Source organism: Coregonus lavaretus (assembly GCF_964263955.1).
Source record: "Coregonus lavaretus genome assembly, chromosome: 10".
NCBI classification, from domain to species: Eukaryota; Metazoa; Chordata; class Actinopteri; order Salmoniformes; family Salmonidae; genus Coregonus; species Coregonus lavaretus.
In genome coordinates this window covers 259,811-285,000 of record NC_139997.1, presented here as the reverse complement: position 1 = coordinate 285,000, position 25,190 = coordinate 259,811, and the positions used below count along the sequence as shown (strand labels likewise).

General features: G+C 44.1%; 1 protein-coding gene across 1 annotated transcript in view; it reads left to right on the top strand.

Moving 5' to 3' along the window:
* LOC311135708 (lysophosphatidic acid receptor 1) overlaps positions 1-25,190 on the top strand; it is a 105,190-nt gene that overhangs the window by 54,678 nt on the left and 25,322 nt on the right. The window contains exon 2 of the mRNA XM_084169730.1: positions 1,594-2,355. Coding sequence (XP_084025856.1) covers positions 1,614-2,355 — 742 coding nt within the window. The 5' untranslated portion in view covers positions 1,594-1,613. The remainder of the gene's footprint in view (positions 1-1,593; positions 2,356-25,190) is intronic.

The following is a 25,190-nucleotide window of genomic DNA, read 5'->3' as shown; positions in this document are numbered from 1 at the left end:
TTTGTGTGTGTGTCAGTCAGTGTGTGTGTTTGTTGTGTATTTATACTCTGTGTGTGTCAGTCAGTGTGTGTGTTTTTCAAGCAGTCCATTGCTCTGCCGCTGTGCTCTGCAGGCTGGTTTCCTCTAATGGGTTGTAAAGCAGGAAAACTCATAAAAACAGCCCAGATGTAAAAGTCATGTTTTCAAGACAGCTGCATGGTTAATACAACCCAGGGAGATATCGGACAGTCACTAGACTAGGTTGTACTAAACGCCCAAGTCTCTTTGCAGTGTTTTATCATTTGTGACACGTGCACAATTATTATTATTTTTTTTTATTTTTTTTTAGTCATTTAGCAGACGCTCTTATCCAGAGCGACTTACAGGAGCAATTAGGGTTAAGTGCCTTGCTCAAGGGCACATCGACAGATTTTTCACCTAGTCAGCTCTGGGATTAGAACCAGCGACCTTTCGGTTACTGGCACAACGCTCTTACCCACTAAGCTACAATGTCTGTTGTGTCCTCATGATCCCAATCACCTCTTGCCGTATATGGAGTAATCGGTCATGACTTAGCGATGGATCATTTGTTTTATATGTGGCATTTAGAAGGAATTGCACTATTAATGCTGGAATAGGCTTATACTGTTCATGTACACTACCAGTCAAAAGTTTGGACACACCTCCTCATTCAAGGGTTTTCTTTATTTTTACTATTTTCTACATTGTAGAATAATAGTGAAGACATCAAAACTATGAAATGACACATATGGGATTATGTATTAACCATATGTATTATTTCATAGTTTTGATGTCTTCACTATTATTTTACAATGTAGAAAATAGTAAAAATAAAGAAAAAGCCTTGAATGAGGAGGTGTGTCCAAACTTTTGACTGGTCCTGTATGTCCTGTATTTTTTGTACTGAGGCAGTATTCAGACTACCGTTTATCCTGAGGCAGTATTCAAGCTACAGTTTGTCCTGAGGCAGTTTTCAGACAACAGTTTGTCCTCATGCAATATTCAGACTACAGTTTGTCCTGAGGCAGTATTCAGACTGCAGTTTGAACAGTGCAGCACAGCTGGCCCTTAAATGTACACGGAGAGCTAACATGAATAATATGCAAGTAAATCTCTCATGGCTCAAAGTGGAGGAGAGATTGACTTCATCACTACTTGTTTTTGTAAGAGGTGTTGACAAGCTGAATGCACCGAGGTGTCTGTTTAAACGACTAGTGCACAGCTCAGACACCCATCCATACCCCACAAGACATGCCACCAGAGGTCTCTTCACAGTCCCCAAGTCCAGAACAGACTATGGGAGGCGCACAGTACTACATAGAGCCATGACTACATGGAACTCTATTCCACATCAGGTAACTGAGGCAAGCAGTAGAATCAGATTTAAAAAACAGATAAAAATACACCTTATAAAACAGTGAGGACTGTGAAGAGACACACACACAGGCACAGACACACAGACACATGATAAGACACGCACTCTATACACACGTACACATGGATGTTATATTTTAGCTATGTGGTAGTAGAGTAGTGGCCTGAGGGAACACACCCTGCTGTGACTCCCTCTAACCCCCGTCTCCTCTCCTCTAGACCCCCCCTAGGAAGCCTCCATGATGGAAGAGGAACAGTGCTACTACAATGAGACCATTGCCTTCTTCTACAACCGCAGTGGAAAGTACCTGGCTACAGAGTGGAATACCGTCAGTAAGCTGGTGATGGGGCTGGGCATCACAGTATGCATCTTCATCATGCTGGCTAACCTGCTGGTCATGGTGGCCATCTACGTCAACCGCCGCTTCCACTTCCCCATTTACTACCTGATGGCCAACTTGGCCGCCGCCGACTTCTTTGCAGGGCTGGCGTACTTCTACCTGATGTTCAACACGGGACCGAACACGCGGCGCCTCACGGTCTCCACGTGGCTGCTCCGACAGGGTCTCATCGACACGTCCCTCACGGCGTCCGTGTGTAACCTCCTCGCCATCGCCATCGAGCGCCACATCACCGTGTTCCGCATGCAGCTGCACACGCGCATGTCCAACCGGCGTGTCGTCGTGGTGATAGTGGTCATCTGGACCATGTCTATCGTCATGGGAGCCATCCCGTCGGTGGGGTGGAACTGTATCTGTGACATCAGCACGTGTTCTAGCATGGCGCCGCTCTACTGTAACTCCTACCTGGTGTTCTGGGCCGTGTTCAACCTGGTCACCTTCCTGGTCATGGTGGTGCTGTACGCTCACATCTTTATGTACGTGAGGCAGAGGACCATGAGGATGAGCAGACACAGCTCCGGACCACGTAGGAACAGAGACACCATGATGAGCCTGCTGAAGACTGTCGTCATCGTATTGGGTAAGAACCTCGACCACCTTCACAACATACACTATATACAGTGAGGGAAAAAAATATTTGATCCCCTGCTGATTTTGTACGTTTGCCCACTGACAAAGACATGATCAGTCTATAATTTTAATGGTAGATTTATTTGACTGTGAGAGACAGAATAACAACAAAAAAATCCATAAAAACGAATGTCAAAAATGTTATAAATTGATTTGCATTTTAATGAGGGAATTAAGTATTTGACCCCTCTGCAAAACATGACTTAGTACTTGGTGGTAAAACCCTTGCTGGCAATCACAGAGGTCAGACGTTTCTTGTAGTTGGCCACCAGGTTTGCACACATCTCAGGAGGGATTTTTGTCCCACTCCTCTTTGCAGATCTTCTCCAAGTCATTAAGGTTTCGAGGCTGACGTTTGGAAACTCAAACCTTCAGCTCCCTCCACAAATTTTCTATGGGATTAAGTTCTGGAGACTGGCTAGGCCACTCCAGGACCTTAATGTGCTTCTTATTGAGCCACTCCTTTGTTGCCTTGGCTGTGTGTTTTGGGTCATTGTCATGCTGGAATACCCATCCACGACCCATTTTCAATGCCCTGGCTGAGGGAAGGAGGTTCTCACCCAAGATTTGACGGTACATGGCCCCGTCCATCGTCCCTTTGATGCGGTGAAGTTGTCCTGTCCCCTTAGCAGAAAAACAACCCCAAAGCATAATGTTTCCACCTCCATGTCTGACGGTGGGGATGGTGTTCTTGGGGTCATAGGCAGCATTTCTCCTCATCTTAACACGGCGAGTTGAGTTGATGCCAAAGAGCTCCATTTTGGTCTCATCTGACCATAAAACTTTCACCCAGTTCTCCTCTGAATCATTCAGATGTTCATTGGCAAACTTCAGACGGGCCTGTATATGTGCTTTCTTGAGCAGGGGGACCTTGCGGGCGCTGCATGATTTCAGTCCTTCACGGCTTGGCGTAGTCTGTTACCAATTGTTTTCTTGGTGACTCTAGTCTCAGCTGCCTTAAGATCATTGACAAGATCCTCCCGTGTAGTTCTGGGCTGATTCCTCACCGTTCTCATGATCATTGCAACTCCACGAGGTGAGATCTTGCATGGAGCCCCAGGCCGAGGGAGATTGACAGTTATTTTGTGTTTCTTCCATTTGCGAATGATTGCACCAACTGTTGTCACCTTCTCACCAAGCTGCTTGGCGATGGTCTTGTAGCCCATTCCAGCCTTGTGTAGGTCTACAATCTTGTCCCTGACATCCTTGGAGAGCTCTTTGGTCTTGGCCATGGTGGAAAGTTTTGAATCTGATTGATTGATTGCTTCTGTGGACAGGTGTCTTTTATACAGGTAACAAGCTGAGATTAGGAGCACTCCCTTTAAGAGTGTGCTCCTAATCTCAGCTCGTTACCTGTATAAAAGACAACTGGGAGTCAGAAATCTTTCTGATTGAGAGGGGGTCAAATACTTATTTCCCTCATTAAAATGCAAATCAATTCATAACATGTTTGACATGCGTTTTTCTGGATTTTTGTTGTTGTTATTCTGTCTCTCACTGTTCAAATAAACCTACCATTAAAATTATAGACTGATCATTTCTTTGTCAGTGGGCAAACGTACAAAATCAGCAGGGGATCAAATACTTTTTTCCCTCACTGTGTGTTAAATACGGGTACTGGGTAGGTTAGGATTAGGACCACGTAGGAACAGAGACACCATGATGAGCCTGCTGAAGACTGTAAGATCCACTGGGCCAAAAGGGTCCATATCAGGGGATGTCTTTACATGACATGTTTTTGATATGCTAGAGAATACAGACAATATCCAATGGATATATTTCCCAGTATCCCGACATTCTGAATCCAGATGTGTCTTTTTTAGACCTCTGTGATATTGGGTATCTCTGAGTATCACACATGGCCGGATGTGGACTCATTCAATATCCTGAGATATGTGACATCATCCTATTTTCTCTCTTCATGTTGACAAATACTGACTGTATACGTCGCATATCTGGGTTTTTCTCAGCACATTCAAAATAGGAAGCTATATTAATTATAGATATGCTACTCTTGGCTGAGGTACATATCCGGAAATGTAATGCTTTTTGATATGCTGAAAATATGGACGATTTCTGATGCATTTCTGAGTTTTCAGCACATGCTCAATAATCGGACAAATATAAAATCCAATTAATTATTTCAGACACTATAGTTGTTGTATTCCCTCTGCATAAAGGCTCGCCAAACCGCCAGCTAAACGCACTGTAACTGGTAGCTTAGTAACAACAATCATGCATTTTCTTTCATTTTTTAATTTGGGCACCACAATGAGTGTGTAAATGGTGTGTAAATGGCTTTACTCAAAGCAAGTGGCATGTCATTGGTAAAGATTGAAAAAATGAAGGTGCCTAGACAGCTGCCCTGGGAAATTCCTGATTCTGCCTAAATTATGTTGGAGAAGCTTCCATTAAAGAACACATTTACATTTACATTTTCGTCATTTAGCAGACGCTCTTATCCAGAGTGACTTACAAATTGGTGCATTCACCTTCTGATAACCAGTGGGATAACCACTTTACAATAGTTTTTTTTTTTTTTTTTTGGGGGGGGGGGGGGGGGGGGGGGCAAGGGGGGGTAGGAGGATTACTTTATCCTATCCCAGGTATTCCTTAAAGAGGTGGGGTTTCAAGTGTCTCCGGAAGGTGGTGAGTGACTCCACTGTCCTGGCGTCGTGAGGGAGCTTGTTCCACCATTGGGGTGCCAGAGCAGCAAACAGTTTTTGACTGGGCTGAGCGGTAACTGTGCTTCCGCAGAGGTAGTGGAGCCAGCAGGCCAGAGGTGGATGAACTGACTGATCAGAGCCTGAAGGTACGGAGGTGCCGTTCCCCTCACAGCTCCATAGGCAAGCACCATGGTCTTGTAGCAGATGCGAGCTTCAACTGGAAGCCAGTGGGAGAACTTGGGAAGGTTGAACACCAGATGGGCTGCGGCATTCTGGATGAGTTGTAGGGGTTTAATGGCACAGGCAGGGAGCCCAGCCAACAGCGAGTTGCAGGAATCCAGACGGGAGATGACAAGTGCCTGGATTAGGACCTGTGCCGCTTCCTGTGTAAGGCAGGGTCGTACTCTCTGAATGTTGTAGAGCATGAACCTACAGGATCGGGTCACCGCCTTGATGTTAGCGGAGAATGATAGGGTGTTGTCCAGGGTCACACCAAGGCTCTTCGCACTCTGGGAGGAGGACACAACGGAGTTGTCAACCATGATGGCGAGATCATGGAACGAGCAGTCCTTCCCCGGGAGGAAGAGCAGCTCCGTCTTGCCGAGGTTCAGCTTGAGGTGGTGATCCGACATCCACACTGATATGTCTGCCAGACATGCAGAGATGCGATTCGCCACCTGGTTATCAGAAGGGGGAAAGGAGAAGATTAGTTGTGTGTCGTCTGCGTAGCAATGATAGGAGAGGCCATGTGAGGATATGACAGAGCCAAGTGACTTGGTGTATAGCGAGAATAGGAGAGGGCCTAGACCTGAGCCCTGGGGGACACCAGTGGTGAGAGCACGTGGTGCGAAGACAGATTCTCGCCACGCCACTTGGTAGGAGCGACCGGTCAGGTAGGACGCAATCCAAGAGTGAGCCGCGACGGAGATGCCCAACTCGGAGAGGGTGGAGAGGTGGATCTGGTTCACAGTATTAAAGGCAGCAGACAGATCTAGAAGGACAAGAGCAGAGGAGAGAGAGTTAGCTTTAGCAGTGCGAAGAGCCTCCGTGACACAGAGAAGAGCAGTCTCAGTTGAATGACCAGTCTTGAAACCTGACTGGTTTGGATCAAGAAGGTCATTCTGAGAGAGATAGCAAGAGAGTTGGCTAAAGACGGCACACTCAAGAGTTTTGGAGAGAAAAGAAAGAAGGGATACTGGTCTGTAGTTGTTGACATCAGAGGGATCGAGTGTTGGTTTTTTGAGAAGGGGTGCAACTCTCGCTCTCTTGAAGACGGAAGGGACATAGCCAGCGGTCAAGGATGAGTTGATGAGCGAGGTGAGGTAAGGGAGAAGGTCACCGGAGATGGTCTGGAGAAGAGAGGAGGGGATAGGGTCAAGCGGGCAGGTTGTTGGGCGGCCGGCCGTCACAAGTCGCAAGATTTCATCTGGAGAGAGAGGGGAGAAATAAGTCAAAGCATAGGGTAGGGCAGTGTGAGCAGGACCAGCAATGTCATTTGACTTAACAAACGAGGATCGGATGTCGTCAACCTTCTTTTCAAAATGGTTGACGAAGTCATCCACAGAGAGGGAGGGGGGGGGGGGGAGGAGGATTCAGCAGGGAGGAGAATGTGGCAAAGAGCTTCCTAGGGTTAGAGGCAGATGCTTGGAATTTAGAGTGGTAGAAAGTGGCTTTAACAGCAGAAACAGATGAAGAAAATGTAGAGAGGAGGGAGTGAAAAGATGCCATGTCCGCAGGGAGTCTAGTTTTTCTCCATTTCCGCTCGGCTGCCTGGAGCCCTATTCTGTGAGCTCGCAATGAGTCGTCAATCCACGGAGCAGGAGGGGAGGACCGAGCCGGCCGGGAGGATAGGGGACATAGAGAGTCAAAGGATGCAGAAAGGGAGGAGAGGAGGGTTGAGGAGGCAGAATCAGGAGATTGGAGGGAGAAGGATTGAGCAGAGGGAAGAGATGATAGGATGGAAGAGGAGAGAGTAGCGGGAGAGAGAGAGCGAAGGTTGCGACGGTGCATTACCATCTGAGTAGGGGCAGAGTGAGTAGTGTTGGAGGAGAGCGAGAGAGAAAAGGATACAAAGTAGTGGTCAGAGACTTGGAGTTGAGTTGCAGTGAGATTAGTAGAAGAACAGCATCTACTAAAGATGAGGTCAAACGTATTGCCTGCCTTGTGAGTAGGGGGGGACTGTGAGAGGGTGAGGTCAAAAGAGGAGAGGAGTGGAAAGAAGGAGGCAGAGAGAAATTAGTCAAAGGTAGACGTAGGGAGGTTGAAGTCACCCAGAACTGTGAGGGGTGAGCCATCCTCAGGAAAGGAACTTATCAAGGCGTCAAGCTCATTGATGAACTCTCCAAGGGAACCTGGAGGGCGATAGATGACAAGGATGTTAAGCTTGAATGGGCTAGTGACTGTGACAGCATGGAATTCAAATGAGATAGACAGATGGGTCAGGGGAAAAAGAGAGAATGTCCACTTGGGAGAGATGAGGATTCCTGTGCCACCACCCCGCTGACCAGATGCTCTCGGGGTATGCGAGAACACGTGGTCAGACGAGGAGAGAGCAGTAGGAGTAGCAGTGTTTTCAGTGGTAATCCATGTTTCCATCAACGCCATGAAGTTGAGGGACTGGAGGGTAGCATAGGCTGAGATGAACTCTGCCTTGTTGGCCGCAGAACGGCAGTTCCAGAGGCTGCCTGAGACCTGGGTCGTGCGTGCAGGCACCACCAGGTTAGAGAGGCAGCAGCCACGCGGTGTGAGGCATTTGTATAGCCTGTGCGGAGAGGAGAGAACAGGGATAGACAGAGGCATAGTTGACAGGCTACAGAAAATGGCTTCAATAATGCAAAGGAGATCGGAATGAAATGAACTAAACATCTGGGAAAGCGAGAGAGCGGGGCCTCCCTCACTTACGTTTCACTGAAACACCCAAATATAACTCTCCCAAATTCCACCTCAGAAACTAGAATTGTTGTAAACTACAGCGGTTCAATGTTTTCTAGGAATAGACTAACTTAGTTTATTCAGCTAGCTAACTTGGTACAGTATTCTTCTGTGAAAACTGTCCAGGGCACCTAGTCATATGACGCCACAGCCAGCTAGCATGCCGGCCTCCAACAACACGGTTTAGCACCAATACTCGGCCACAACAAACCACCAGTGTGTCAACACGCCAAGCAGATCATTTGTGTCCGTGTCTAACGTTGTGGGTTAGGCTCGACAGCTTGAGCGAGTCCGTCGTCAACTTATTCAGCCAGTTAGTTAGCTAGAATAGTTAGCATACTAGCTAGCCATTGCTTTCTGCCAACGAAGAAACCCGTTCTCCCACGGCATTAACACACAGAGAGAGCCAAGCTAACGTTAACTAGTCACCCATGTCCCGAATTCCCTTGAACGACTCTGGCTACCAGTAATTAAAAACAAAACACAAATGTAGGTTATGACTTACCCCTAGCAGCTACTGTTAGCTAGCCAAGTGCAAAGCTAGCCACTGAATTGACTAAGCCAGTTCGCGTCTGTTCGCTACGTCGTTCCAGCTATTGTTTACTAGTAGCTATCCAGGTAGCAACAAGCTAGCTAAATTTCAAGCACAGTAGCCACTTACTACCTAACGTTAACGGTTCAGACAATGAGGTTAGAAAACAGCTGAATGGTAGGCAATTATTGTATGTAATTATTGTAGGCAGCCAGCTGGCGTAATTACAGGCACTCTCAGGCGTGAAACAACTATACCGTTGCTAATAGTTGCCAGTAGCTACCCGCCAGCTAGTCCAGGTAGTGGGTTAGCTAGCTAGCTTCGTGCTTCACCGGGCTCAGCCGAATACAATACAATACAATACTAAACTGCAATAATTACATACAACAACCCACGATACCTACCTACAATACCTAACTACAATCTAAATACATAGTTTAAGCTTTACTCGACAAAGCCCAAACTATGTATAAAGCCAAGCTTACCCCACGACCTCACCCGACAACCTCCTCCTGCTCTCGCCTCTGATTACGGCCACAAAGTCCCTTGTTTCCGAGGGAACAAACAACATCTCTGAAGCAACCCGGAGGTCTCCTTTGCCTGCGTGGCCGTGATGGGAGCAGAGTGTCCAGATGTGGAACAGGGGGCTCAGACCGTGGCAGTGGGCTGCCCCTCTGGGGCCCAGGGGATGAAGGCAGGGAGATGGGGGACAAGGATAAGGGAACAGGGAATAGAATCCGTGGCTCTGGGGAACCACGCGGTGACTGGGTGAGAGGGCTGTCTGGAGCCTTGTCTGTGGTGCCTGGGGGTGGGTGCTTAGAGAATGTCATTGCCAGAGAGGGTAATTGTGGGGGTCCCTGGGGTTCTGTATGGTTAGCCAACCTGTCCCGGTGCAGTGCCCCCTGGGAGAAAGCTACACCCGGTACACAACCTCCCCTAACCTCTCCAGGAAGCTGCAGGGTCCCACCAAGTGGCTGTCCAACTTGGGGCATCTGCTTGTCTTTCTCAGGGGGCTGTAGACCCAGACCAGCTCGGGGTAAGTTATAACTTACCCCTAGCAGCTACTGTTAGCTAGCCAAGTGCAAAGCTAGCCACTGAATCGATTCGGCCAGTTCGCGTCTGTTAGCTAGGTCGTTCCAGCTATTGTTTAGTAGCTACAAGCATTCAAATTAATTGTGTAGGTTCGATACTTGTTTGCTAAGAGTAGCCACTTCGCCCCTGTAGTCTTCTGCAGGCAAACAGTTGCTACATTGAAAGTCTGGAATAAAGCGAAATAAAGGCTAGCTAAGATAGCTGGGCTTCCGTGTCTCTCTAATTTTCTTTATTTTTACTATTTTCTACATTGTAGAATAATAGTGAAGACATAAAAACTATGAAATAACACATATGGAATCATGTAGTAACCAAAAAAGTGTTAAACAAATAAAATATATTTTATATTTGAGATTCTTCAAATAGCCACCCTTTGCCTTGATGCCAGCTTTGCACACTCTTGGCATTCTCTCAACCAGCTTCATGAGTTAGTCACCTGGAATGCATTTCAATTAACAGGTTTGCCTTCTTAAAAGTTAATTTGTGGAATTTATTTAATTATTAATGCATTTCAGCCAATCAGTTGTGTTGTGACAAGGTAGAGGGGGTATACAGAAGATAGCCCTATTTGGTAAAAGACCAAGTCCATATTATGGCTAGAACAGCTCAAATAACCAAAGAGAAACGACAGTACATCATTACTTTAAGACATGAAGGTCAGTCAATACGAAACATTTCAAGAACTTTGAAAGTTTCTTCAAGTGCAGTCGCAAAGACCATCAAGCGCTATGATGAAACTGGCTCTCATGAGGACCACCACAGGAATGGAAGACCCAGTGTTACCTCTGCTGCAGAGGATAAGTTCATTAGAGTTACCAGCCTCAGAAATTGCAGCCCAACAGTGTTGCCTTGATAACAGCTTTGTACACTCTTGGCATTCTCTTAACCATCTTCATGAGGAATGCTTTTGCAACAGTCTTGAAGGAGTTCCCACATATGCTGAGCACTTGTTGACTGCCTTTCCTTCACTCTGCGGTCCAACTCATCTCAAACCATCTCATTGGGTTGAGGTCGGGTGATTGTGGAGGCCAGGTCATCTGATGCAGCACTCCAACACTCTCCTTGGTCAAATAGCCCTTACACAGCCTGGAGGTGTGTTTTGGGTCATTGTCCTGTTGAAAAATAAATGATAGTCCCACTAAGCACAAACCAGGTAAGATGGCATATCGCTGCAGAATACTGTGGTAACCATGCAGGTTAAGTGTGCCTTAAATTCTAAATAAATCACTGACAGTGTCACCAGCAAAGCACCCCCACACCATCACACCTCCTCCTCCATGCTTCACAGTGGGAACCACACATGTACAGATCATCCGTTCACCTACTCTGCGTCTCACAAAGACACGGCAGTTGGAACCACAAATCTCAAATTTGGACTCATCAGACCAAAGGACAGATTTCCACTGGTATAATGTCCATTGCTCGTGTTTCTTGGCCCAAGCAGGTTTCTACTTCTTATTGGTGTCCTTTAGTAGTGGTTTCTTTGCAGCAATTCGACCATGAAGGCCTGATTCACACAGTCTCCTCTGAACAGTTGATGTTGAGATGTGTCTGTTACTTGAACTCTGTGAAGCATTTATTTGGGCTGCAATTTGAGGTGCGGTTAACTCTAATGAACTTATCTTCTGCAGCAGAGGTAACTCTGGGTCTTCCTTTCCTGTGGCGGTCCTCATGAGAGCCAGTTTCAACATAGCGCTTGATGGTTTTTGCGACTGCACTTGAATTCTTGAAATGTTCCGTATTGACTGACCTTCATGTCTTAAAGTAATGATGGAATGTCATTTCTCTTTCCTTATTTGAGCTGTTCTAGCCATAATATCAATCAATCAATCAATCAATTTTATTTTATATAGCCCTTCGTACATCAGCTGATATCTCGAAGTGCTGTACAGAAACCCAGCCTAAAACCCCAAACAGCTAGTAATGCAGGTGTAGAAGCACGGTGGCTAGGAAAAACTCCCTAGAAAGGCCAAAACCTAGGAAGAAACCTAGAGAGGAACCAGGCTATGAGGGGTGGCCAGTCCTCTTCTGGCTGTGCCGGGTGGAGATTATAACAGAACCATGCTAAGATGGACTTGGTCTTTTACCAAATAGGGCTATCTTCTGTATAGCACCCCTACCTTGTCACAACACAACTGATTGGCTGAAACGCATTAAGAAGGAAAGAAATTCCACAAATTAACTTTTAAGAAGGCACACCTGTTAATTGAAATGCATTCCAGGTAACTACCTCATGAAGCTGGTTGAGCGAATGCTAAGACTGTGCAAAGCTGTCATCAAGGCAAAGGGTGGCTACTTTGAAGGATCTCAAATATAAAATATATTTTGATTTGTTTAACAATTTTATGGTTAATACATGATTCCATATGTGTTATTTCATAGTTTTGATGTCTTCACCATTATTCTACACTGTAGAAAATAGTAAAAATAAAGAAAAACCCTGGAATGAGTAGGTGTGTTCAAACTTTTGAGTGGTACTGTATGTGTACACTGCCGTTCAAAAGTTTGGGGTCACTTAGAAATGTCCTTGTTTTCGAAAGAAAATCATTTTTTTTGTCCATTAAAATAACATCAAATTGATCAGAAATACAGTGTAGACATTGTTAATGTTGTAAATGGCTATTGTAGCTGGAAACAGCTGATTTTTTATGGAATATCTACATAGGCATACATAGGCCCATTATCAGCAACCATCAGTCCTGTGTTCCAATGGCACGTTGTGTTTGCTAATCCAAGTTTATCATTTAAAAAGGCTAATTGATTATTAGAAAACCCTTTTGCAATTATGTTAGCACAGCTGATAACTGTTGTGCTGTTTAAAGTAGCAATAAATCTGGCCTTCTTGAGACTAGTTGAGTATCTGCAGCATCAGCAATTGTGGGTTCGGTTACAGGCTCAAAATGGCCAGAAACAAATAGCATTCTTCTGAAACTCATCAGTCTATTCTTGTTCTGAGAAATGAAGGCTATTCCATGCGAGAAATTAGCAAGAAACTGAAGATCTCGTACAACGCTGTGTACTTCTCCCTTCACAGAACAACGCAAACTGGCTCTAACCAGAATAGAAAGAGGAGTGGGAGGCCTGGTACAACCTGGTATTAAAACTGATTTTTGGGGGGTATGTATAATTTGATTTACACAACATGCCTACCACTTTGTAGATGCAAAATATGTTTTATTGTGAAACAAGCAAGAAATAAGACAAAAAAACAGAATACTTGAGCGTGCATAACTATTCACCCCCCCAAAGTCAATACTTTGTAGAGCCACCTTTTGCACAATTACAGCTGCAAGTCTCTTGGGGTATGTCTCTATAAGCTTGGCACATCTAGCCACTGGGATTTTGGCCCATTCTTCAAGGCAAAACTGCTCCAGCTCCTTCAAGTTGGATGGGTTCTGCTGGTGTACAGCAATCTTTAAGTCATACCACATATTCTCAACTGGATTGAGGACTGGGCTTTGACTAGGCCGTTCCAAGACATTTAAATGTTTCCCCTTAAACCACTCGAGTCTTTCACGTGCCTTTTTGCAAACTCCAGGCGTGCTGTGCTTCTGTCTTGCCACTCTCCCATGAAGCCCGGTTTGGTGAAGTGCTGTAGAGACTGTTGTCCTTCTAGTAGGTTCTCCCGTCTCAGCCAAGGAACTCTGTTGTTCTGTAAGAGTTGTCATTGGCTTCTAGGTCACCTTCCTGACCAAGTTTCTTCTTGCCCGGCTGCTTAGTTTGGTCGGACAACCAGCTCTAGGCAGAGTCTGGATAGTTCCATATGTTTTTCAATTTCCCAATGATGGAGACCACTGTGCTCTTGGAAACTTTCAACACTCTAGACATAGTTTTATACCCTTCCCCAGATATATGCCTCATCACAATTATATCTCAGAGATCTACAGACAGTTCCTTGGACTTCATGGTATAGTTTCTGCTCTGACATTAACTGTCACCTGAGGGACCTTACATAGAGATTCTTTTTTTTAAAATCCATTTTGAATTCAGGCTGTAACACAACAAAATGTGGAATAAGTCATGGAGTATGAATACTTTCTGAAGGCAGTGTAGGCAACAACCAGCTGATTGTCAAGTCAATAAGATAGTTATGAAGGACAGCTAGGCTAAGGTTACTTCTCCTCTGCTAGATAGCTAGCCAACTAAAGCTAACATACAATCACATCAAGCAGCTGAAATGATAGCTAGGCTAAGGTTACTTCTCATTTTCCTAGCTAGCTAGCCAACTAAAGCTAACACACAATCACATCAAGCAGCTGAAATGACAGCTAGGCTAAGGTTACTTCTCATTTTGCTAGCTAGCTAGCCAACTAAAGCTAACACACAATCACATCAAGCAACTGAAATGACAGTATTTTATTTTTAAAACAGAAGCAGCAGAGATGTGCTTTGAAAATAGCAATTTGGATTAAAGGTGAAATTCACCCAGAACCAGTTCTGGGCCCTTTATAACACTTGCCTGGCTGTTTGTCAGTACCCCAGGCAGTTTCTAGGTCCATTGTTTGAGTATTTAGATTTCAGTATTTTTATATAAAAATGATCACTTTCCAAAAATGACCTAAAATGCATTTAAAAAAAGGTGTATATATTATTACATACAGTGGCTTGTGAAAGTATTCACCCCCCTTGGCATTTTTCCTATTTTGTTGCCTTACAACCTGGAATTAAAATGGAAGTTTGGGGGGTTTGTATCATTTGATTTACACAACATGCTACCACTTTGAAGATGCAACATATTTCTTATTGTGAAACAAACAAGAAATAAGACAGAAAAACAGAAAACTTGAGCGTGCATAACTATTCACCCCCCCAAAGTCAATACTTTGTAGAACCACATTTTGCAGAAATTACAGCTGCAAGTCTCTTGGGGTATGTCTCTATAAGCTTGGCACATCTAGCCACTGGGAATTTTGCCCATTCTTCAAGGCAAAACTGCTCCAGCTCCTTCAAGTTGGATGGGTTCCGCTGGGCTTTGACTAGGCCATTCCTAGACGTTTCCCCTTAATCCACTCGAGTGTTGCTTTAGTGGTATGCTTAGGTTCATTGTCCTGCTGGAAGGTGAACCTCCGTCCCAGCCTCAAATCTCTGGAAGACTGAAACAGGTTTCCCTCAAGAATTTCCTGTATTTAGCGCCATCCATCATTCCTTCAATACTGACCAGTTTCCCAGTCCCTGCCGATGAAAAACATCCCCACAGCATGATGCTGCCACCACCATGCTTCACTGTGGGGATGGTGTTCTCGGGGTGATGAGAGGTTTTGGGTTTGCGCCAGACATAGCATTTTCCTTGATGGCCAAAAAGCTCAATTTTAGTCTCATCTGACCAGAGTACCTTCTTCCATATGTTTGGGGAGTCTCCCACATTGCTTTTGGCGAACACCAAACGTGTTTGCTTATTTTTTTCTTTAAGCAATGGCTTTTTTCTGGCCACTCTTCCATAAAGCCCAGCTCTGTTGAGTGTACGGCTTAAAATGGTCCTATGGACAGATACTCCAATCTCCGCTGTGGAGCTTTGCAGCTCCTTCAGGGTTATCTTTGGTCTCTTTGTTGCCTCTCTGATTAATGCCCTCCTTGCCTGGTCTGTGAGTTTTGGTGGGCGGCCCTCTCTTGGCAGGTTTGTTGTGGTGCCATATTCTTTCCATTTTTTAATAATGGATTTAATGGTGCTCCGTGGGATGTTCAAAGTTTCGGATATATTTTTATAATCCAACCCTGATCTGTACTTCTCCACAACTTTGTCCCTGACCTGTTTGGAGAGCTCCTTGGTCTTCATGGTGCCGCTTGCTTGGTGGTGCCCTTTGCTTAGTGGGGCCTTTCAGAACAGGTGTATATATACTGCGATCATGTGACAGATCATGTGACACTTAGATTGCACACAGGTGGACTTTATTTAACTAATTATGTGACTTCTGAAGGTAATTGGTTGCACCAGATCTTATTTAGGGGCTTCATAGCAAAGGGGGTGAATACATATGCACGTACCATTTTTCCGTTATTTATTTTTTAGAATTTTTATGAAACAGGTAATTTTTTTCATTTCACTTCACCAATTTGGACTATTTTGTGTATGTCATTTACATGAAATCCAAATAAAAATCCAGTTAAATTACAGGTTGTAATGCAACAAAATAGGAAAAATGGGGAGATGGGGGATGAATACTTTTGCAAGGCATTGTATATCTGCATTCTTTGTGAGTTGTATGTACTCTAACCAAAAAACTGCCTGCTGCGACACTAATTAGTGATCTCTTGGACTTTCTGACTTCTTCTTGAACTGAAGAGTCTAATCATTGTTCAAAGGGTATTAGTGGTCAAGTGAGGCTGTTTTTCTTCCTCTTCTGTGTGTGTTTCATCTAGGTAGGAGATTATTCGTAGAACAGCTAGACTGGCAATTACAAGCAACATGTTGTTCTCTACGACCACTATTGACTTTATACTTCTTACGCTGTTTGGTAATATACATTCTTGTTTATGTAGACCCAGATTGTGAAGTGCACGTCCCATACATTTTATTTCTATGGCGCGGATCCACTCGTTCTAGACACTGTTTACCTAGCCAGCATGTCATGTTGAATCAACTCCCTGTAAATAGCCTCCCTACTGTTATTTTTATTTTTTCTTTAAATATTTTTTTTTTTAAACAGACTGAGACCTGGATCTCTTTTACGGCTGTGCCCTGTGTAAACATTTCAAACATACAAAACAAAAACACAATTCAACAGAAACAATCACAGACAACATATTGATCCTCCATAACATTTTTAAAATGGGCAAGGGACACCAGAGTGTCTAACTTAAGTTGGATCTGCAGTTTGTTCCATAAATAAGGTGCAAAGGAACTGAAGGCAGTCCTACCCAACTCTGTGGAGACCACAGGAGTCTCTAATGTCATCCACATCTGTGATCTGGTTTTACAATTATTATATCTAGTGGAATTTAATGATGATATATATGGAGGTAGTTTTAAAAGAAGTGCTTTATAAATAAACAAGAGAGCATGTTGCTCTCGCTCGCCTCACAGATAGAGAGGCCCAACCCACATGTTGATATAGGAAACAGTGATGAGTTTTGTAACTATCACCCCCGTGATAAACCTGAGTGCACAACGGTAAATAGCATCCAGTGGTTTTAATGTGTTTGCCGATGCATGCATATAGATAATATCACCATAATCTAAAACAGACATAAAAGTAGCCTGCACAATTTGTTTTCTATTTACGGAGGACAGACAAGCCCTGTTTCTGTAAAGGAACCTTGTCTTGAATTTGAGCTTTTTTCCCAGTAACATGTTTTTTTTAAAAGAAAGCCTATCATCTAACCATACCCCTAAGTATTTATATTGTCAGACTACTTGAAGGGGACTACAGTAGCCAGTTACATTATGTAGGGAGGATACTGGAAAACACAGTGGAAGGCTGTCATTAGGTAGGCTATTTATGTATTTTCATCTTACAGAGTCATATAAACATCCTGTGAGTAATATTAGCTAAAACGCTTTAGAGAGCTTCCCATTTGGACCGTCAGGTGTGGCACGTTGTTTCCACTTGATCCTGGGCGTTCTGAGGAATCTTCTGCTGCATCGTCAGTCTGATGTTCTACCTCCTCCATTATCAGAATAAGCTGGTCCCGTTCTCCACAGCCAAGACATTCCTTTTCTCTTGGTCTGCCCCCTTTTCTCTTGGCCAGCCCCCTTTTCTCTTGGCCAGCCCCCTTTTCTCTTGGCCAGCCCCCTTTCCTCTTGGCCAGCCCCCTTTTCTCTTGGCCAGCCCCCTTTCCTCTTGGCCAGCCCCCTTTTCTCTTGGTCAGCCCACAAATGGAACAACTCAGCCTCAGTATACTCCTGCTCAAACCGATATGGCACAACAGTACCTTCAATTTCTTCTTCGTTCTCTATCTGACATTCTTTACTCCCGACCTAGGTCCCGACTCAAGGCATGCATTAATCTACTTCCTGGATTTCAATAAGAAAATAAGAAAATGCATTGATAAAAAAATATATATATATATTAGCCTAATGAAATAAGTTAGCTGAAATATTTTACAGAGAAAGTCATTACAAGGACTATTGCGATCACGGGAGGTCAGAGGGTGTGTTTGGGAGGTATTCATGACATTGCATGGGGTTGCTATGGGGAAGGCGGGGGTAGAATCAGCTTATTACCTAAATCTAAATACTCAAGCAATGGACCTAGAAACTGTCTGGGGTATTGACAAACAGCCAGGCAAGTGTTATAAAGGGCCCAGAAGTGGTTTAGGGTGATTTTCCCCTTTAAATTTGAAGATGTTTGCCTTTCCGTACCTTGTAGCCTACCACTAAATATGGTGCAAATGTATGCTCAGATAATGTGAAGTAGCAAGATGATTTTCTGAGCCTGAACAGGTAAAATCATTTGGGCGCTGGATATTGATCCTGAGTCAGATTTATCTCATTTTGATCAGACATCAGAGGATGAATATTACTGCCGTCAACACTACTGGTATACAAAAGTATGTGGACACCCCTTCAAATGAGTGGAATCAGCAATTTCAGCCACACCAGTGGTGTATAAAATGGAGCACACAGCCATGCAATCTCCATAGACAAATATTGTTTGTCAAATTTCTGCCCTGCTAGAGCTGCCCCGGTCAACTGTAAGTGCTGTTATTTTGAAGTGGAAATGTCTAGGAGCAACAACGGCTCAGCCACGAAGTGGTAGGCCACACAAGCTCAGAGAACGGGACCGAGTGATGAAGGGCGTAAAAAACGTCTGTCATCGGTTGGAACACTCACTACCGAATTCCAAACTGCCTCTGGAAGCAATGTCAGCACAATAACTGTTCGTCGGGAGCTTCATGAAATGGATTTCCATGGCTGAGCAGCTGCACACAAGCCTAAGATCACCATGCTCAATGCCAAGGGTCGGCCCTGACTGGTGTAAAGCTCCGCGCCATTGGACTCTGGGGCAGTGGAAGAGCGTTCTATGGAGTGATGAATCGCGCTTCACCATCTGGCAGTCCGACAGGCGAATCTGGGTTTGGCGGATGCCAGGAGAACGCTAGCTGCCCCAATGCATAGTGCCAACTGTAAAGTTTGCTGGAGGAGGAATAATGGTCTGGGGCTGTTGTCATGGTTCGGGCTAGGCCCCTTAGTTGCAGTGAACGGAAATATTAGCGCTACAGCATATAATGACATTGTAGACGACGTGGTCCTCTGTAGCTCAATTGGTAGAGCATGGCGCTTGTAACGCCAGGGTAGTGGGTTCGATCCCCGGGACCACCCATACGTAAAAATGTATGCACGCATGACTGTAAGTCGTTTTGGATAAAAGCGTCTGCTAAATGGTATATTATTATTGTTATTCTGGAGGCACAACAAAGAGACCAAAGCTCCACAGCGGAGATTGGAGTATCTGTCCATAGGACCACTTTAAGTCGTATACTCCACAGAGCTGGGCTTTACAGAAGAGTGGCCAGAAAAAAAGCCATTGCTTAAAGAAAAAAATAAGCAAACACGTTTGGTGTTCGCCAAAAGCCTTGTGGGAGACTCCCCAAACATATGGAAGAAGGTACTCTGGTCAGATAAGACTAAAATCGAGCTTTTTGGCCATCAAGGAAATCGCTAGGTCTGGCGCAAACCCAACACCTCTCATCACCCCGAGAACACCATCCCCACAGTGAAGCATGGTGGTGGCAGCATCATGCTGTGGGGATGTTTTTCATCGGCAGGGACTGGGAAACTGGTCAGAATTGAAGGAATGATAGATGCCGCTAAATGCAGGGAAAGTCTTGAGTGAAACCTGTTTCAGTCTTCCAGAGATTTGAGACTGGGACGGAGGTTCACTTTCCAGCAGGACAATGACCCTAAGCATACTGCTAAAGCAACACTCGAGTGGTTTAAGGGGAAACATTTAAATGTCTTAGAATGGCCTAGTCAAAGCCCAGACCTCAATCCAATTTAGAATCTGTTGTACGACTTAAAGATTGTTGTACACCAGCAGAACCCATCCAACTTGAAGGAGCTGGAGCAGTTTTGCCTGGAAGAATGGGCCAAAATCCCAGTGGCTAGATGTGCCAATCTTATAGAGACCTACCCTAAGAGACTTGCAGCTGTAATTGCTGCAAAAGGTGGCTCTACAAAGTATTGTCTTTGGGGGGGGGGGGGGGGGGGTGAATAGTTATGCAAATAAATTCATAAAAAATCCTACAATGTGATTTTCTGGATTTTTTTTCCTCAATTTGTCTGTCATAGTTGATGAAAATTACAGGCCTCTCTCATATTTTTAAGTGGCAGAACTTGCACAATTGGTGGCTGACTAAATACTTTTCCCCCACTGTATGTAATGAAGGAAAGGTAGTGTTTGATGTCACATGATTATTTGTCAGTTCTGTGAAGACTCCCAGTATGAGAAATGATTAATAGGTTTTGATTCAACTCCTGAATTATATTGAACGCATCGATGTTCCCCCTTTATATCTTAACGTAATGACATGAAAACAAATGGCTAATTATTATGAATGACTTTGTAACAGCTCCAAACAGTTGTCCACTACAAGAAATGCTCATTGGTACCCTAGTTTATAGAAAGACCCATCACCAAAACTGTGTTGCGCTTTAGTTAACTGCTATAGAGAAAGGCTCTGGGGACTTTTGTTCAAATCAGGTTCATCTTCTTTACCCGAGGGACAACCACTATGGTGATTCCCACTATGGTGATTCCTTTCACTTCTCAAGTCCTGCAGTCAGATATTAGAAAACCCACATTAAACTATACTCCACACTGTAGTATCCTCGATCGTGTAGTGCTTACTTTAGAGCTTTTAGAACAATTGGACTGCTAGCTACGTCGATGCTGTCCTTGGGGACTGCTAGCTACGTCGATGCTGTCCTTGGGGACTGCTAGCTACGTCGATGCTGTCCTTGGGGACTGCTAGCTACGTCGATGCTGTCCTTGGGGACTGCTAGCTACGTCGATGCTGTCCTTGGGGACTGCTAGCTACGTCGATGCTGTCCTTGGGGACTGCTAGCTACGTCGATGCTGTCCTTGGGGACTGCTGGCTACGTCGATGCTGTCCTTGGGGACTGCTAGCTACGTCGATGCTGTTTTGATTTGAACGTCCTTGGGGAGCTCATGCTGGGGATTTCCTCTGAGGTTTCCCCTCGATTGTGTAGCGTTTACTTTCGATTTTTTGTAGGATACTGTATAATCCCTTGATTGACTGATGCTATTTGACTATGTAAAAACACAATACAAAAATCTGGATACAATGCATTTAGAAATTTGTTGAGAATAACAAAATAATGTGTAAAATGTATTTCCATGGTGGTCCTAGTTCAAACAGTTAACATGTATTTCCATGGTGGTCCTAGTTCAAACAGCTTAACATGTATTTCCATTGTGGTCCTAGTTCAAACAGTTTAAAATGTATTTCCATGGTGGTTAAAACATTATACAGGTACATGTTACACATTTACAGCTATCCCATATGAAAAAAATACTATACTATGGTCTAAATACTGTAGTATTACTAGATATATAGTATAGTATTCACTATAGTGTTTTTGCGGACTTTAATGTATAGTATATCGTAATAACAACAGCCGACTAGGGTTAAAATGGCTCAACTACCAGACCACACCAGTTTCTGTTTAATGAGGGGAACACCTCAACCAGAACATAACACCAGTTACTGTTTAATGAGGGGAACACCTCAACCAGAACATAAGACACTACACCAGTTACTGTTTAATGAGGGGAACACGTCAACCAGGACACAGGTTGGTGACATGCCACCTATTGAGTTGGGTCAACAGTTCTGAGCTATGCAACGGACCAGATAACACCTTAGCAAAATATTCATGTATTACAGTGTGTTACAATTGTAACATCTAAATGTTAGACAGGTTCTGGGCCCGTTAAAGCAAAACAGTACAGTGGCAGATTTAAAGAACAATATACGTTTATTAAAGATTAAGGGATTAGGTTTGCTTGTTCGACATAGATAACACATTAACAAGAGTACACCAAAATGACTTCGATTCGTTACTTCCACCAAATAGCTTTCAACCGTGTTTCAGATATTCAGCTGACCAAGTTCACACGATGACCAAAAACAGTGACAAACAAACAATACTGTACTTCTGACGGTATTAAATAAATAACAGTTAACAATATATCTTTTAGAAATACAAATTCGTTTAGAAAAAAAGCCAGTCCCCTTATTGGAGGCCGCTGCCTGGACCTCAAACCAGCAAAGCCTCTCCAAACAAACCAACTGAAAACAACATTTCATTATTGCAGTGGCTTTACATAATGAACATCTGGAATATTATCACATGAATAAACTCAATGATGGTCAAACTCAACACATACCATTGCACCCTCCGCTGCAACTTGCCCCCCCCCCCCTTCCCCCCTCCTCCCGCTTCTCCTTCACACAAATTCAGACAGCTGATGTTCTGAAAGAGCTGCAAAATCTGGACCCCTAAAAATCATCTGGGCTAGACAATCTGGATCCTTTCTTTCTAAAATTAGCAGCCGAAATTGTCGCAACCCCTATTACTAGCCTGTTCAACCTCTCTTTCGTAACGTCTGAGATCCCCAGAGATTGGAAAGCTGCCGCGGTCATCCCCCTCTTCAAAGGGGGTGACACTCTAGATCCAAACTGTTATAGACCTATATCCATCCTGCCCTGCCTTTCGAAAGTATTTGAAAGCCAAGTTAACAAACAGATCACCGACCATTTCGAATCCCACTGTACCTTCTCCGCTATGCAATCCGGTTTCCGAGCTGGTCACGGGTGCACTTCAGCCACGCTGAAGGTCGTAAACAATATTATAACCGCGATTGATAATAGACAGTACTGTGCAGCCGTCTTCATCGACCTGGCCAAAGCTTTTGACTCTGTCAACCACCGCATTCTTATTGGCAGACTAAATAGCCTTGGTTTCTGAAATGACTGCCTCGCCTGGTTCACCAACTACTTCTCAGATAGAGTTCAATGTGTCAAATCGGAGGGCCTGTTGTCTGGACCTATGGCAGTCTCTATGGGGTGCCACAAGGTTCAAATCTCGGGCCGACTCTTTTCTCTGTGTATATCAATAATGTCGCTCTTGCTGCTGGTGACTCTCAGATCCACCTCTACGCAGACGACACCATTTTGTATACATCTGGCCCTTCATTGGACACTGTGTTAACAAACCTCCAATCGAGCTTCAATGCCATACAACACTCCTTCAGTAGCCTCCAACTGCTCTTAAACACTAGTAAAACTAAATGCATGCTTTTCAATCGAACGCTGCTGGCACCCGCCCACCCGACTAGAATCACAACTCTCGGCGGGTCTGACCTAGAGTATGTGGACAACTACAAATACCTAGGTGTCTGGTTAGACTGTAAACTCTCCTTCCAGACTCACATTAAGAATCTCCAATCCAAACTTAAATCTAGAATCGGCTTCCTATTTCGCAACAAAGCCTCCTTCACTCATGCTGCCAAACATGCCCGCGTAAAACTGACTATCCTACCGATCCTTGACTTCAGCGATATCATTTACAAAATAGCCTCCAACACTCTACTCAGCAAATTGGATGTAGTCTATCACAGTGCCATCCGTTTTGTCACCAAAGCCCCATATACTACCCACCATTGTGACCTGTACGCTCTTGTTGGCTGGTCCTCACTACATATTCGTCGCCAAACCCACTGGCTCCAGGTCATCTATAAATCACTGCTAGAAAAATCCCTGTCTTATCTTAGCTCACTGGTCACCATAGCAACACCCACCCGTAGTCTGCGCTCCAGCAGGTATATCTCACTGGTCATCCCCAAAGCCAACACCTCCTTTGGCCGCCATTCCTTCCAGTTCTCTGCTGCCTATGACTGGAACGAACTTCATAAATCTCTGAAGCTGGAGACTCTTATCTCCCTCAATAACTTTAAGCATCAGTTGTCAGAGCACATTACCGATCACTGCACCTGTACACAGCCCATCTGTAATTAGCCCACCCAACTACCTCATCCCTATATTGTTATTTATTTTGCTCTTTTGCACCCCAGTATCTCTATTTGCGCATCTTTTGCACATCTATCATTCCAGTGTTAATACTAAATTGTAATTATTTTGCACTATGGCCTATTTATTGCCTTACCTCCATAACTTGCTAAATTTGCACACACTGTATATATATTTTCTGTTGTATTTTTGACTGTATGTTTTGTTTTACCCCATATGTAACTCTGTGTTGTTGTTTTTATCGCACTGCTTTGCTTTATCTTGGCCAGGTCGCAGTTGTAAATGAGAACTTGTTCTCAACTGGCTTACCTGGTTAAATAAAGGTTAAATAAAAAAATAAAAAAGAACAATTGACCCCAAACATTTCTTCAAGACAGCATGGTCACAAAATGGTTTGCTCACAGACCCAAACCAACAGAACCGCCGCTGTCCAGCCTATAAACACAGGACCTTCCAGATACAAAACGTTCACCTGAAGATGACCACCCCTATTAAGGGTGCCCAGGGAAACACTGACCAAAACTTTGGTTCCATGTGATATGTCTGACTTACTATTCCAGTGGAATCCCTGTGGACCTCTTTACATGGTGCCGGAGGGAATGGCAGAGATTTTATCAGTTCTATTGTTAGCGTGATCTCAATCCCTCACACCTTTCTTCCCAATCCTTCCTTTCTCATGTTTTTCTCACAGCACTTTATAGCCAGACACAGGTGCAATAGTGATGTATATATGTTATTCTTTAGAATGAGCACTGAAACTCTCAGTTTCACAATACTTAATTTCCTAAAAGCTATTGTTCGCTTCAGCTACTATTACGAATGGTGTGTATATTTCAGAGAGGTTGAATTTAAAGCTCTCTTTCTCCAGCTGAAGTGAGTTTTTGTTTAATAGTTTAAACTAAATGTCTTTAATTGTTGGAGGGAAACTAAATGTCTTTAATAGTTGGAGGGAAACTAAATGTCTGTCCAAGGACCACATCTGGACAGCAGATGAGGACGACAGAATCCAGCTTTCGGTTACTATATTGAAAAAGTTTTTCCTGATTTCTCCCGGGAAACTTCTATCAGAGAAAAGACCAGGAACCCTAGCTCTAACCCAGCTGCCCATTAGTGTCCTATATTGCACCCTATTCCCTATTTACCCATAGGTTTCTAGTCAAAAAAGTAGTGCACTACAAAGGGAATAGGGGTGCCATTTGGGATTAAGCCATAATACCCATAATGCTCATCCACATTCACATGTCACTTCTCATTGACTAAGGAAGGCCAGTGTTCCTGTGATGAAGATCCACCATGGGAAATAATCATGTCTATTAGTATTGTGTGTGTGTGTGTGTGTGTGTGTGTGTGTGTGTGTGTGTGTGTGTGTGTGTGTGTGTGTGTGTGTGTGTGTGTGTGTGTGTGTGTGTGTGTGTGTGTGTGTGTGTACTGTAATGTGAATCTGACATATCTCTGTAATTAGATGACATTATGTATCGCTCTGTGAACAGCATGTCTAATGAGTGTGAATGAGACCAAATGTAATGTCTTGTGACAGTTTCAGATGACTGAATAACCCTGTCTAATTCACCA